The 16,787-nt window shown below is 34.2% G+C and overlaps 1 protein-coding gene across 1 annotated transcript in view; it reads left to right on the top strand.

The window, feature by feature from the left end:
• The first annotated feature begins 960 nt into the window (after nucleotides 1-960).
• Nucleotides 961-16,787, top strand: part of LOC137404783 (glutamate receptor ionotropic, kainate 2-like) — a 17,181-nt gene continuing 1,354 nt past the window's right edge. The window contains exons 1-8 of the mRNA XM_068091015.1: nucleotides 961-1,201; nucleotides 2,105-2,254; nucleotides 3,815-3,968; nucleotides 5,267-5,409; nucleotides 7,962-8,203; nucleotides 10,801-10,956; nucleotides 13,361-13,519; nucleotides 15,924-16,028. Of these exons, the coding sequence (XP_067947116.1) occupies nucleotides 961-1,201; nucleotides 2,105-2,254; nucleotides 3,815-3,968; nucleotides 5,267-5,409; nucleotides 7,962-8,203; nucleotides 10,801-10,956; nucleotides 13,361-13,519; nucleotides 15,924-16,028 (1,350 nt within the window). The remainder of the gene's footprint in view (nucleotides 1,202-2,104; nucleotides 2,255-3,814; nucleotides 3,969-5,266; nucleotides 5,410-7,961; nucleotides 8,204-10,800; nucleotides 10,957-13,360; nucleotides 13,520-15,923; nucleotides 16,029-16,787) is intronic.

The raw sequence follows: 16,787 nt of genomic DNA, 5'->3' as shown, positions 1-16,787 counted from the left end.
ATGCATAGCGCTCTGCGTTACCCAACGTCACTAAAGCTTGATCTCACGGTTCTTATTAGTAAGTTTAGCAATACGGATAGTAGCTTACTCAAATTAGTTATTAGCAATGTGTGAGCTAATGGCAAGTGGCAGGCACATTACCTGCCAGTGTTTATAAGCTATTTTTTTAATACCCGAGCAATGCCGAACATTTGGCTAGTATTTTTATATATACTCCTAAAAATGGAACAATATGCTACAAATAGAACAAGTTATAGACTAGGTAAAACGAGTTATACAGAAATGAAGCTGTGTTGTTATTTGTTTCGTACTTTGTGATGGTCAGGCGTTAAAAAGAGAGTCTTTCCTGCATGGAAAGCATGAACATAGAAGCTTTATTAGAGTGGGTAAACATCTGTGTACCTAAATGGATTATTATAACCATACCTGCTGATGTCACAGTAGTAGCTGATGAGGGTTTAAGAGCGACATCAACTTCACTACTACTACCGTTAAGTGAATATTGCATAGATCTGATTAAAACTTGCTTTTAGGCTAAGTAATTGGTAATAGCTATAACACCACGGAGTAACAAGGAGCTTGGCAAAATTGATAAGAATAATGTTTTTTTTTAATTGTTTCAGCAGCTAAATTATTATCTTGTTAGCGATCGAGTGCTTTAATATCTGTGAATTTATTTTAAAGATGAAACTAAATCTATCTCTTATGATTCCACATCTTGGTGAAAAATGATTTTGAATCCAAGCTTCGAAATTTTTAAAAACCAGACTGATAAAGTTGTTATTACTAGTACCCTGGCAGTACGGTGCGTCGTTAGAAATCATCAGGTAAAATAACTATGTGCACAGTTACTCCCAAATATGCTGAGGATTGGTGCGGGTGGTAGGGTGTTGGTCTACTGATTGGAAAGTCATGAGTTCAAATCCTGTTAACAGAAATCTTTTTTCTTAACCTTTAACTATGGCTTCAAACAGACAGGTGGACATGACTCTTATTATAGCAAAGATCGCTTTTATGTGGCAGGAAACAACCACCTATTACGTACCTTCTGAACAGCCGTTGGACTTCACCCTACCTTACAATCACCAGCAGGTATTGGTTGTAGGTGAACCGATTGAAAAGAGACAAAATGTGGGTAACACTCTTCACAGTATCACTTCTATTCACAAGCCTGGTTGCCAGTGGTGCAGTTCCTCGGAAGGTTATTCGACTAGGTGTGTTGCTAGTTCTATTACACTCTAGTACCCAGTCTGCACGCCATGAGAGATCATCATGTGTAATGTTTGATTATTCTGAAATGCCAGAGGATGATTGATTGGTGGAGTTGTTACATTATTGGTCTACTATGCTGAAAGTTGTGAGTTCGAAACTAAAACGATGTGATCCTTTTTGCAGTCAAGATACCGCTTCTCATTGTAGTCAAAATTGCTTTTAGTCAAGCCATGGAACTGGCCTTGGAATAAGTTACCATGTGTAAATGGTGTGTGTGGAAATAAACGGACAAATGAACTTTGCGAAATGTAGATTACATACACGAAAGGTGGTTTTACATAGTGTGTGGCTCAACTCCTACAAGCCTCAGCAGTGTCTTAGAATTTTATATAGGGGTTAGTTTCTTTTACTGAAAAACAATTGCAGGAGACTCAAAAAATATTTTCATGTGAAAATGTTGGTGTATAGCAGAATTTTTTTCACATTTTAATAGTCCAAAATTTTGTACGCAAGTCCAAAGTTGCATACATTCTGTGGTTAACTCTTTGATCTACAAATTATATTTATTTTTACTCATGAGTGAGTATGGTATACAAGCAAACCATGTTCAGAGTGGTAAAAAAATTAGTTTAAATATATAAAGTTAGATTGTTTTTAGCGCCTTCTATGCTTAAGGAACAGGTAGAAATTCCCATGTGTTATTTGTCATGCTTTAATCCGCTTTATAGTACATGAAAATAATGGAACATTTGATGAAAGATATGCATTGTGTAGATGCATAAATGAATTTTATCAATAATAACTGTGTTCCTTCTACCATTGCAGCCTACTCTCTCCTCACCCACTATTATTTGCATGATCTGAGCAAGACTTAACCTATCCTTTCCTTCAGGTGGCATCTTTAATGAAGATCCAGATCTCAGACTTGCCTCCCAGAAGGTTTTTGAATTTGCTGTCTCTCAAGTAAACAAGCGGCAGCAGGAGATAGAGTTCTTGGCAGTATCAGCAACAGCGATGGATGTAGTTGAGACTGCTGAGAAATGTAAGTGTGATTTATATACAACTAGATGAATGCCCGGCATTGCACGGGTAATAACAAAGTTTCGAAATAAGGTGTCTTGTTTATTCCTGTGTCTTGTGTTTATTTATGTGTAATTCATACTGTCCCGGCTGCAGTGCCTCCTACTGAGCTAAACTTACTGCAATAGTCTTGTTGGCCGTGTGAGTTTAAGGAATTTTTTCTGCGCAATTGTTCTTCTGGTATGGCTTCATATGGTAAATGGTATGGTAAATGTGAAGTCATGAAAGAGTGGCATGTGTAATAAGTATGTACTCAAATAATTCTATAGTATAGTCAGTTAGACAGCATAGTGTATTAGATGAATGTCTGTCTGCAGAACTGGAGGTGGCGAGTTCAAGTCCAGCGCGCAGTGGATTTTTCATTCTTAAAACATTATCTCTATGGCCGGACACGCTGACAGACAAACAGACAAAAATTGAAATTTATATAAACTAAAGATGTTAGGTCTTGGGAGCAGAAATATGTCTATGTTTAGTTGAGGGACTTGTAAACTGAGCTTGGATCTTTTGTTTAGTCAAAAACCCATAGTCAAATTAGGCTCTCAAAACTTAGATGTGTGTATGAAGAAGTTTAATGTACCTTTAAAGGGTTGGTACATCAGATTCTTGTAGATTTTATTAGAAAGTAAAAATTATTTCTCAATTATTTGGGATTTTAGTTGTTGTTTAGATGATCTGACTGCAAGAATGTTTCAAGATTAAATCAGCAAAACCTGATCGCAGTTAAAATGCTCAGAAGAAAAATCTGTGCTCAGACTTCTGCAAAAATGAAGTCAGAAATCGTGCTTCTTGTTTATGAGGGATAAAATATATAGTTTCACCAGCGTCAGTGCTTGCATGTTTACACAGCATTTAGAGACAAACATGAGATCAATTCTAACCAACTTTTTTAAATCATTTGATCATAGCAATGTATCTGAGGCTATATTGAAGTTTTGTAACAATCATGAGCGAATAGAAAATAAAATACCGGTATATATCAATAGAGTGGCGTAACACTGCAACTTGGCACAATAGCCGATGTCATAATGAGAGGAAAAAACAGGAAGTGGACTATTGATGTTCTTTTTGGGAAGTCTCTTTCTTTTGCTCCTTTTAACTGCAATAAAGTTTTGTCGATTCTAATCCTGGAACAGCCTGGCAGTCAGCTCATCTAAACAACGCTCAAACTCTCCATGATGAAAAAATATTCATATTCATATCATACTCAAAATTTCCATATGATAAAAAAATATGTATAATTTTGATAGTTTGAACTATAATTCATGTGACAAACCCTTTTGTTATCAACCAGCACAGAACATTTGAGAACAGCATTCCATTGTATTCATAGCAAAAAGTGTGGTTTTATTTCAATGTCTAAATTAAATGTTGACTTTAGAGTAGCTCTTTGAAGCATGCAAACAAAAGTGAGAGTTTTTGGTGCAAGTTGAACACTTGAGCAAGTCTCTTTTATTTTTGAAAATATTTATTTTATTGAATTGTGTCGAGTGTAAAACAATGCAATCACTATATTTTGTAGCACATGAACTTGTGATCAGCTCAAATACCTCATCAGCTGGTGTAATCGGATTGTTTCTTGTCACAGACCAGGCATCTTCTGACATGGGAGCATCTCTTTGTGAAAGGCTGGGAATTCCAGTCATACACCCTCTTCCAGAACTTTCTTTTTTGCAGTGAGTGGTCTATCTGGCCTGTTTATTATTAACTTGGGTTTAAAACTGAATTGTTTTTCTGCGCCTGATTGTACTTACAGTAAAATGTCTATGAACATGACAATGTACATGCTCACGCGGTATTATTATATTTCATGAAAAAAGAAAGTTTTACATTATCAAGTACTGTTTGGGTACCGCAATGCCATTTGCTATTTCCGATTGGCTTTTTAAGAGGAAAACCTGTGGGTTGGTTTAGAGTACTGGATGCTGGAGACTGGTGTTCAAACCTAGCAACTCTTGCAAAAAAAGATTGGTTTTTCATTGGAGAGCTGATTGCCTTCTCCGTTGTCAAGTTTTTTTGTTTTCATAGTGAGAGACAAGTTTGTAATATTTAATTTAGCAACCGACCAGCTGTCCTGCACAGCTTGTGTTCGCAATGGGAAAGGTTTTAGTTCGAGTCAACAAGAGAGCAGCTGTTGCTCAGTGGTTAGTGTGATGGATTTTGATCAGTAGGTCAGTGGTTCAAATCACAGACAGACGGACAGTTGGTAGTAATGCCTTTAGCTAAACATGCTCTTTTGTCAGACTTCGTGAGCAACTGGTTGCAATATACTATTTGTGGTGGTGACACCCAAATGGGAAAAGCCAAAAGAAGAATACCCATAATTGAGAAGAGGTATGGGTGTCAATATGAATTTTAGACATCAATACTGATCACTTGTCAACAGTTATTGATTTTCTGGTTTCATAAGAATGTTTCGGTGCAGCTCAGGAATTTTGTTATTAATTTATTGTTTAATAATACGTCATTTAATAATGATAATTTTATTTTTTAAATAAATTAAATAATTTGAGAGAATAATTTAAAGTGCTTGGGCTGTATTGAATATATTTTATACAACCATTTACTTTTAAATTAATAGAGTTATCCAATCCTACTAATAGAGGTAGATTTATGAGCAAACAACTCCACACTAAAAAAATGAATCATTCACCTAAAAAAATAGCCCGTGTTACCTAATTTAGCATAAAAGAAAAATTTATGAATGATAATTTTTGTTGATTAACAAAAATAAAATAAAGTTAATAACTTTTATTTTAAAATCTTCAAACAATTTGAATCTTAATTTTTTCCAGTAACATTTATTTATTTTAGTATTATATCTTTGGAAACTTCAAATTAATTCGAGTTAACATCGTTATTTTATTAAAATGTTTTGTAGGTCAAACATCACGCTAACTGCTAACTGCTAACTGCTAGCTGCTGTATTTGCATGACTCAGCAGATTTGTAAATTATATGTTACCATTTTACAGCAAAAAAAATCAAGCGAAAGGCAATCAGCAAACAATGGCGATGCATATTCATCCAGATGTGCGAACCCTGAGCTCCGCTCTCCTCCACTTTGTCAGGGCTTATCAATGGGGTGATATTGTTGTCCTCTATAAGGGTACTGAAGGTAGGTCTATGATCAGACGATTTGTGTCTGGTGATCAATATCCTAGCTTCTCTTATCTCATTTCAAGTGTCCTTTCTCTAGTATGTAGCCTTAGAACTTTACAGTCAGTCAAGAGAATCAAAAGTATTCGTTACTACAGATTCACCAATGAGAGAAAAACTTCATTTTCTGGCTACTTGGCTTTGCTAGTCACACAGATAGGTACTGGTACTTAAATTTGTGTAAAATATTGTGTCTTTACAGCAACTTTGCTTTGTCTGCAACCATGAATTTATTAGACTGTCTGCAAAAAGCACATTTGAACAAAGAATATCTATATTGATATTTCTCTCATTGCCATTGTGTGCGTGCATGTGTGTGTGTGCGCGTGTGTGCGTGCATGTGTGTGTGCGTGCGTGTCTGTTAAGGCTAGTACACATTATATGCCATATGTCAGCATTAATCCCTTAATATGTCGGTGATCGTCTGGCTATGTTGAAATATGATTTATACCGATTAACAATGTTCAACTCAATTGTGAGCAGACAACTCCTTGTGATAAAGATTTAGAGTGAACCTAAGGCTGGTTCATACTATTTCACAATATGGCAGCAGTAATTCCACAATACATCGGTGATCGTCTGTGCTAATATTGTTCACACTATCACAAACCGTGTTTACATCATTTAATAGTCTGCAACATAGTGGTTACATTATACAATGCGGCCAACTTCAGCAATTATCATGAAGGGAAATATAGATCTATGACATCCAATCAGCATTGTCAAAGCTGTTGTGGATGGACAGCAAAATATCGAGAAATTTTAACAGCAGCAATGTTTCCTGGCATATCCGTATTGCCTTTGCGATATCATCAGTTTACGGCATAGTCTATGACTAATCACTGAGAGGACAACCCCAACACACGCCACTACAGCGTGAAGCAGCCTTTATTCTGCACCAACACTATGAGTTTACACATTTTTTAGCTAATTTCATTTAAGCTCTACTGATATATACTCCGTGCCATCCGCCAGGTCACTAAACTATTTTCATATCAAAACTCCCTTTAGTTCCTAAGAACCAGTCTTTTAAACCCTCTTCTGGGAACTATCTGATTAAAAGTGGAAGAAATTCCAGGCAGCGCAGGGCTTATTGCAAGTCTTTACTATAATGGCAGCGCCTGGCTAAGAACACGTAACAATCACTAAAACTCATCAAGTCTAATATCGGCTTAGCCGAAGCTGCATTTAAAATGCTGTTATTATTAAAGTTTTGTTACAGTTATATTATCTATTTTAAACTGAATATATAATATAAATGTTTAAACCAAAACTAAACTTCCATGACTTTGTATTGATAAAATAGTTTATTATTGTTACAGAGAATCATTTTATGAAAAAAATAGCTTTAGCCTTTTTGACTCTCAGACATGGAGTTGAACATATAATTTATACGTGCACTCACCAAGATTGACATAAAAACTTTCTCAAATCAAATCAACTCATTGGTCTATGCAGGTTTATTGCAATATAAATTCCAAATTATTTAACTGTCCGGAGTTGGAACTAAGGTAAGTGATATCGCTGTATGTATTCAGCGAGTCTCTGACATATAGCTTGCGCATGTGGATCTTAAGAACTTGTTACACTCAACTTACTTGTTAATATATTGTTAGCTTAGCTTTCTTGAAAATAGACACACGGTGTGTAATTTACAAGTGGTAGCACTTCATTTTATACAGTTTACTTTGTTCCTTATAACAGTTGAAGTTTTCATACTGCCAAATATGTTAACTTATCTTACTAACATTGTTGGATTCAAATCTCGAGGTGGTTGCGTGGCGCACGTGCTAGTGTGCATGGCTGGGAGGTTATATCTGGGTTCGATTTTCAAGGGGGAAAAATTTTTCTCCTTCATGAAATAAAGTTAGCAGATTAGAGATGAGCAAGTAAAAATGAGGATTACTCTATATAGGGTATGTATAAATCTGAGTGTTTGTCTTTTTGTCTAACCTTGTGTCCAGTTATAGCTATTAAAATCTAGCAAGGAAAAATCTGCACAGCACTGGATTTGAGCTCTTGACCACCAAATCTAGAAATGGCGAACTTAGCCATAAAGCTGCACAGAATACAAAAGAATCGTCCGGCAAACGGTCATCACATTGATGTATGTAATGACCGTTTGCTTGCAAATATTCATTTTAATATTTGCATGATACTTGGGGTTATTAACTAGCAGGCTTGATCATTCCGCATAACCTAACGTTTATTAAGCTGGCTTCTCACACGGCTTTTACTATAGTACAGATTTGACTAGCTTATCAGATAAGTTACTCAAACTCATTGGATAATTAATTTATTACCCGTGCAACTCCGGGTATTCACCTAGTTAAATATAAAATTTATGACTGTTGACTAAATTCCCATCAAGTAATAATGTCGTAAATGAGAATTTTAATTTTTCAACAAACAGGTTTAGTTTAATTCCTACACTACTGTATCCATTCATTTTGTCATATACATGCATATGTAGTCTCAGTGTAAACATATATAATGTATTTATTTTGTCAGGGTTGGACAGGATAAAGTCTGTCCTCAATGCAGGCTTCCTCCAGTTTGGTTTGCATGAAAAGATTGAGATAATATTCTGGCCTATGGCTGACATGCAGCGTGCCCTCAAAGATCTCCGCTATGGCCATTCATACCAACACATCCTTGTTGATATCAAAACAGAGGACATTGCAGACTTTCTGAAGGCAGCGCACAAGATCGGCATGCTGACATCCTACCAACACTACATGTTTACATCCCTTGTGAGACTATAATCAGCTATACCTTCTTTGTAATAACGCACATTTGGGCCGGCCATCTAGCTGTAGCATTAAAGAACAAAAGGTTGCATAGCCTGAACCAGTATTAAATTTTAAATGAGCTGTAGAAATGGCACAAAGGTTTTTGTTGTAAATTTTTGCCATTGTAGTAAAGACATCTCAGCTTGTGTTTTATAATGTGTCGGCATTATTTTTAATGTTTTTTCACTACCACAAATTTCGTCTTTTTATATTTGTAAATTAAAATTCCACCCTTCGTCAGCAATAACTGCTTTACAAACTAAAAAAACAACCAAGTTCACCATTCCTCTATCTGGATGTGAGAAAGATGAACTGGTCCCTTCAGGAATGTTCTAGACCAAGGTTTTCTAGAATTTTATAGACCAAAGCTTTCTAAAATGTTCTAGACAAAGGTTTTCTAGAATGTTCTAGACCAAGGTTTTCTAAAATGTTCTAGACAAAGATCAACCTCTAAACAGATTCATGGTTTAAACTGAGACCTTGCAAAGATTTGGGCCCTGAAGACTATTTCAATAGTCAGTTATGTTTTATTGTGTGAAAATATACTTTTACATACTGTAGCGGTGACATCATGTTCAAGCAAAACTCTTAAATGAGAAATATATATTAGCAAAGACTTAATGTAAAATATCCTTCATAAAAAATTTTACCAATCCGAGTTACTTTGTTAAAAAATAACCCTTTTGAGATAACTTATAAACCCTAGTGGTGGTTTTCACTCATATTTATAGTCAGCGTCAGTAAACCTGATGTATTTTGTCATGCACCACCTTGAAGAGGGTTTGATTTGACGACCAGTAATCTCTTACTTGTCGCGGTTCATTGAGACTGGTGCCTCCTGTTGTAAGTTAAAGTCTGTGAAATAAAAACTAATTTTTATGGTGACTTTTTCATTAACCGTAAGGATTTTGAGAGTCGAGGGTGTTTAAGAGATGTGCTGCAGGGTATCACAAACATTTTTCATTTTTACACTTTGCACAACGGATCAGAAAAATAGCGAACTGTGATGATTGCTATCACTATGATGTAATAAATCATATGAAGTGCGATAAATCACTATCACTTTTTATTCATACCATTTCTTTACTGGATACCTTTCATGACAAGATTAAACTAGTAAATGTATTTAGTCTTGTTTCTAGAATAAGTATTACATTACAGGCTGGCATAGGGTTGCATCTAGAACATCTCCTTACTTATTCACACTAAGATTAGGCTATAACCAATGCATTGAGGTCAAGGACAAGGTGACTGACAAAATGATGATTTGCGATGAAAAGATGGAAAAAGTCAAATTCTTTCCATATCAGTTGACAAGTTTAGATTAAATATTTCGCGCATCCATATCACCCAGTTATCTTCCTTTTTCCCAAGTCCAACAGCTTTGCTATCAACTCTTGCTAACAGCTATATGTGCATGATATATCTATCAATGTGAGAATATGAACACATTGCATACAAGGCATCAACTTTGTGATGTGACTGGCCTGGAGAAATCATTGAAAAAAATTCTCACTTTCTCAACTTGGCTTAGTTATTAACAGGAGACTAAGAACAGCCCACACAGATGAATAGTACAGTCACAGTTTTATACAGTCATTCTTTGTTACTTTGTGGTTCACTTTTCACGGCCTCAGTACTTGCCGAAGTGAAAAATATTTTTTAAAAAAGTTAAACATTAAAAACAGTAACTAAAAATTGAAATAAATAAATCTCTCTCATACTCTGGCCTAGTGAGATCCCTCCCTAGGCCAGAGACTACTCCCTGTCGTGGTAGACAGCTTGTGAATACCTTTTTGTACACCTTCAAAAAGTTAACTTCTGAAGCCATAGAAGGTGATTACAGTCATCTGCCATCTTTCTTATTACTGGTCTAGTAGTTAACAGGATTTTATCATGTAATCGTAACTCCTTAAGAACAGAGCGAATAGAGAGACTTCCTGTCTCTCTGACAATCTCTAGGACATTCTGAGAGATTCCTAGAGATGAATTTTACTTTTGGCTTTCTCCTCCTGGAAAAAAAGAATCTTGACCTGACGCAGACATGAATTCATTACTATGCCATTGACTAGCTAACAGTGCCTTTTCTTTTTTAAACTTACTGTTGCTACTTCTTCCGGCTTTCCCATTCCCATTTTACCACTGCAAATATTCTTTTTCCTGGTGTGAGATTTATTGTGACTATTTTGAGAGTTAGCAAAAGAACAATTGTGGTAAAATGCTTTTGTATATTGTCATGCAAAAATTACTATATTAGTTTTTTAAATTTCATTATCAAGATTTATTCTCTTTCTGCTACATGTATGGCACTTTATTCTGAACCAGATTTATCCTGGAACTAATTATACTGTGACCATTTGAACATGACATTTGGCAAAGGAGCAATTGTGGCTGAATGCCCTCCCTATCACCACTAATGGTCCTTCTGTGATTTGAACCACTGACTTACTGATTGCATGCCAACGTACTAACCACTGAATCACGGCAGCTCCCTCAAACGTAGCGTAGCACTAACTATCAAGTTATTCAGTTTTGAAGATAACTCTACATTGTTGTAGGATCTCGGAGCTCTCTCCTTAGACAAGACCTACACCTCAGGAGGAGTCAACATAACAGGATACCGACTTCTTGATGAGGAGTCTGCGAAGTCACAAGAAGTGCTCAAAAATTGGATTGCGTTTAATAACGGCTCCTCAGGAAGAGAAATATTTGAGGTGAGTTTCCTTCTGGATAGATTTATGACTCTGTTTTGAAATTTAATTTAATTTAACTTAAATTTATCTAAAATTGCAGTGAAGTGAAATGCAGTTCAAGACCATCAAAACTGTTTCCTAACTTTATTAGAGAGTAATTCAACCCTACAGGTAACTATACGGTAAAACCTTGGTGCTCGAACGATTCCAATCTTGAACAATTCGGAAATAGAATGAGAAATTAAAGAATATATGCCTTAGAACTTGTACATAGATTTGGAATTTAAACAGGCAAGCTGCATAGATTTGGCAGCATCAGTTTGAGTCAGCCTGTCAATGGTGATAGACCTACGCTTTATGTATCATGTAAAAGATTTATTAATTCATGTTTTTGTGACCGATTTTTATTAACCATGAGTTCTAAGTGAAATTGCAATTATGAGAGCCAAAAAAGAGGACTGTGATGACCACAAGTGAGTTGAAAAAAAAGATAATAGTGAAGATTGATGACAGAAGATGATCGAATCTGTGTTTTTATAATTGGCTGTTAGTAGTTTATGTTGCCTTAAAGGTTGACTTGCAATAAAATTCACATTACAGTTATTTGATATGAGAAGATTCACCATCTCTTACTCTGTTGTGTCGTAGGTGCAAAATATGTGGGAATGTGATTACAAGCTCTTAAAAGCTAAAAGCGAACAATTAGTCGCAGCCACACGAGACCGCTGTAGTTTGGATTCGCTTTCCAAAACGGCTCAAATGGGACGTACTTGTTACAGGATGGTTTCGGTTTACACTTTCATGCAATCTCATTCGTCAAAATATTTTCACAAATATACTTCACACATGCAATAAAACCATGTCTATTGTTTTTACGCGTCTGTTTTATCGTCATTGTAATGCTGTCACTTTTAGCACTGATATCTTATAACTTACCGTAAAAAAATCGTTAAACTTTTCAACCTTAGCTCGAATGAGTACATATCATTGTCTGATAATCATGACGAGCCTGTTGGTCACCTGTGATAATCGAAAAGTGCTGCAAAAATTATTTTTGAAGTATTGGGTCACATGATCAGATCACGACTTGACGATTAGTCCAAGCCAAAACAAAACTAAAGTAGCGAGCATCTATATTTGATGCGGGTCTTCGATAAAACCCGAAGTGTTTGTCATAAACTAGTGCTACAATAAGTTTTATATTGAGCTTTTTATTGGCCTTTCAATTCACGTTAGGACATCACGTGACAAGACGATAACCAAACTGTAATGAATACGTCAAATAAATAAAGAGATTCCAATCTATGGCGGCTTTTCGTTTTTGAGCTTTTAAGAGCTTGTCATCACATTTCCACGTATTTGGCACCTACAACATAACAGAGTAAAACATAGTGAATCTTTTGATACCAAATAACTGTAATGTGAATTTTGTTGCAAGTCAACCTTTAAATACTGTATTAATTCATCATTTTTGCTTTTTTCATTATATATTTCATTTTTCCGTAGCAAAATTATTTGATATCCCTTTCTTCTTATGGTAGAAATTTATGTGATATTGGAGCAATTCAGTTGACAAATAAAAATCGGAAATGAACTAAGTCTGATATCCAAGGTAGTGCCATACATCTATAAAAGATAATCATAAGCCACATTATAAAAGCATCAATTTATGTGAAAATGCTATATCTTTTACATTTAATAATTATATGCTTTATTCCAACTATCCACTCCATAGCTACGCTCTAAAATAAAGTGACCTCTATTTATTTGTTTTGTATATAATGCATTTGTATTAAGAAGTCATCAATGTTTTAGCTGTGGAACGAAATAAATGAATCGCATTGTGTTCTTATGGAGCTGTTCAATTTGACAAATGATGGTTTCAACATACAAAGCATGCTCGAGACTGAATGCAGTTAACATGTGGAGAATTGATTGCACTAGCTTGTGTTTTTGTACCAATTGTATTTTATTTTGATGTTGAAATGTTGTATATTGTAAATATATTATATATTGTATTATATATAGTAAATGTATTTTTAAGAGTATTATATAAATTAGAATTAATTGGGTGTTAAAATAATAACACATGCTTACTTCTCATCTCCCACAATTCCGTAATATCATCATAATTATAGCTCTGCACAGCAGAACAAAGATGAGAAAACTCCATTTCTAATGATGTATAGGTTACTATAGCTTGTAGGAGATAAATAAAAAAATATTAATAATAAACTGCAAACTTTTTGTGAATGTCTAGGTGGTGCTATGCCGATATGCATTATTTTGGAACACCACAAATTATATAAGAATATTATAAGAATATTATATAAGTTGGAAATCAATTGTGTGTTAATGTTAATGTAAAAGTGTATGATTTGTGAAAAGTGTAACATTTCTCACAATTCCATGCTACGGTCTGCAGGCTCACCATGCCCTTATGGTTGACTCTGTGAACATCTATAGTCAGACAGTGCTAGATTATTACGCCGAGAAGCAATCTCTAACACCTTTACAAACTAACCTCTCCAGTGATGATGGATTCTGGGAATCTGGGCCAATACTGCTGGACAGACTTTATAACGTAAGGTTACACGGGTACACAATTAGCTTAGCCTGAGTGCACTATATATGTGTAAGGGACGGGTAGTGGACCTCCTCAAAAGTTTTTTATTATCCTTTTGTTTGGATTTTATGGTTTAACTGAGAGTAATTGGCAATAATGTGAGATCAACCAGCTATTGAAAAGTTATGTTAGAGCGCATAAACGTATCTAGTTGGAGCTTGGGCTAAGACAGTCTTTCTTTACTAGAAAAGAAAAACCTAACAAAAATTTTTCGAAGTTATACATAAAATAATTTGTGATTGCCTTGTCGATTATTCTTTTAAAACAATACTTAGCCTTACCTGTCAAAGCAGCCTTTACTGCTTTGACATCCTGCTGACTACCAAAAGGAAATGCTTTTGTTAGTCGACAGGTTTTTAATGCTTTATTTTATAATTCAAGTTGACTGAAATGAATAGTTATTTCAAAACATTTCTCAAAATGTTTTATTTATTCGAAACACGCTTTGACAAGCTTTTTTTAATCAAAATTAAGACCGGCCAACAAAACGCCGATAAGAAACACCGATCCACCAGTCTATGGCATTGTCCAATTGCCAAAGGTTTCTGTAATTGACGTAGAAGTACTAAAAAGTAATCGTTTCTTTTTTGTGCCGATTTAAAAGTAACTGACATTTTTGACATTTATAATGAGTACTTTGGTATTCCAACTGATGTCCAAAGCAGTGAAAGTAAAGGAAATGGCGATGGTATTTTACTAACAATTTTTATAAGATTATTACAATGTTTAATTATAAGAATAATCATTCGAATTTACAAGATCAAAGTATATAATGACCAATGTTGGGCAATATGTTACTGTTATTATTTTTTATAAATAATTTTGTTAAATAGTTTTTCTAAAAATCTAGATAAATATCACAACTTCTTGATATTGGTTGCTATGACGTTTTGAAATGTAAACAAAATTGGGCATTGGTTTTCTATTATTACTGTATTACTATATTAATAATATTGGTTTTTCTAATGATATCAGTGCATTTTACTTCTAATATTGCATTTCTACTATTGTAGGAGAGAGATATAAACATATAATATTTTTATTATTATTGCTGTTTGTTGTACATACTAACACCCAATACATTACAGCTACCATTGCAGCTACCATTGCAGTTATCCTATTGCACTGTAGTGCCATTTGACTGCTAATATTGCATTTCTCAACCATCAGTACCCTTTCTTTTTTCCAATATCACTTTGGTCGTGGGCTGTATAACAGGGGAATTTTTAGTTATTGAATCAAAAAATGCAATATTAAAGAAAATGGCAGATTAACTCTTGTTACACCAACAAAAACAAATCGCAACCACTAGAAATGGCTAAAAATGGCTCAATGATAATGACATCATTGTTAAGCTATGAAACAATGCAATTCAATTTTGAGACTAGTAAAGCACTACTTTCTAAGCCCTACTTTCAAAGCACTACTTTCAAAGCACTACTTTCAAAGCACTACTTTCAAAGCACTACTTTCAAAGTACTACTTTCAAAGCACTACTTTAAAGCACTACATTTAAATATTGATCTTATTTTTTAATTTTCCCTTTTATTTATAAAAGGGAAATTTCTAGTATATAAATTAAGTTAATTTAAATTGAATATAGTTTAAATTATAGGGAATATGCTGCGTGTCTCTCTCACTCAATCATTGTTCCTAAGCATAGCCAAGCCTATGCTTTGTTTTTTCATGTGCCTCTAAGGTAAAATAGCAATAAATATCTGTTTTCACTGGCTATTACATTTTTAATTTGTTTAATTTTATTTATCTGTCTTTTAATATTAATGTAATGTTTTTGTTTTAGTATCCTGTGGCACTGCTAGCAATGTTTAATACAAAATTACTAATTTTTTTGAATGAAACTTTAATTTAGTAAGTTACAGAGCATTTTTCGGTAACATAGGACAATTTTATTATACTTCAAATATAATTAAGCTATATTTTGCCTAGGAGTTTATGCCATGTATTATGTTCACTCATTCTACTACTGAACTTGTATATTGCCTAAACTATTCTTTTGTTTCCCCTTCCAAACATCTTTTTACTGATATTACATCTTAATTTTGTTTTCTAAATTATCCGAAATTTAAATTTTTAAGTCTAAACTGAGTTTTTAGCTAGTAATCCTAATTTAGTTTTTGAATATAATTTAAAGTTTTTAAGCTATCACATAATTCTTTGCAATATATATGTTTTAACAATAATTATATGTAATTGTATTAAGTATTTTTCATAGTTCTTTAGGCTTTTTTAGAACATTTTTTCAGAACAAATCAAACAAAATACATTGTATTCTTGTTGAAACATCTGATTAACTCCATGTGTAAAATTTTGACTGTATTTTGTTGCTTTTCTGTCTTCCTAGGTGTCATATGAGGGTCTGACCGGAGACATAAAGCTAGTTCGAGGTAAGAGATTGGACTTTGCTTTGGAGCTTATCGAATACGACAATCTCGGCAACGTTCAAGTGGCAAGTATCATGCATATTTTTCCTAATTGGCAATTTTTTATTTTCAAAACAGGTTTGGAACGATTCTTAATTTCCTCGTTTGATATAGGAAATGACTAAATAGTATCATTCGATAATGTTATGACTCTTGCAGATGACAACTGAAATATAATTTTATATGACTTGTAACTATGTTAGAAACCCAAAACAAGTTTGAAGAAGAAAAACGGAGTAAAGTAGGGAAGAGTAAAACGAAACAGTTGTAATACTCTGCGTGAATAAAAAAATTTTTAAGTTTTTTTTATGATTTGCTGTTACAGGAGTTGTCTAATCTTTGTTGCAATCTATAAATCTCCGCAGTCTAGAATTTTTGTTTTCTCACAAGCTAACTATTTAACGTATACACAATATAGTTTAGTGCACAATAGACAGTGCAATGTGCCAAAAAACCTCTAACTGAACGCCACCCTCTATTTGAACGCCACCTCCATTTTATCGCCATTTTGACAATCTTCGATTTTTTGAGCCCATAATACAGCCGATGGTGATCAGTAGAAAAGTGTCCACAATATCATATTAATAGTGAACCATTTACATCAATAATGATCAATTCTCTCGTTGTCTAACTCCAATGCTTTTCGCTGTTTTTTTTGTTAAAACTTTGAAAGCAACACCATAGAAATAATTAATAACTGTCTCAGGATAATAGTAGTTTCTTGTTTAATGCGGTCTTGATACTTCAAAGTAGACTACTTATATATAAAAAACAGTTTACATTTA

Source organism: Watersipora subatra, chromosome 9 (genome assembly GCF_963576615.1).
Source record: "Watersipora subatra chromosome 9, tzWatSuba1.1, whole genome shotgun sequence".
Classification (NCBI taxonomy): Eukaryota; Metazoa; Bryozoa; class Gymnolaemata; order Cheilostomatida; family Watersiporidae; genus Watersipora; species Watersipora subatra.
The sequence above is the reverse complement of the archived record's forward strand: the minus strand, read 5'-3'. Positions and strand labels throughout refer to the sequence as shown.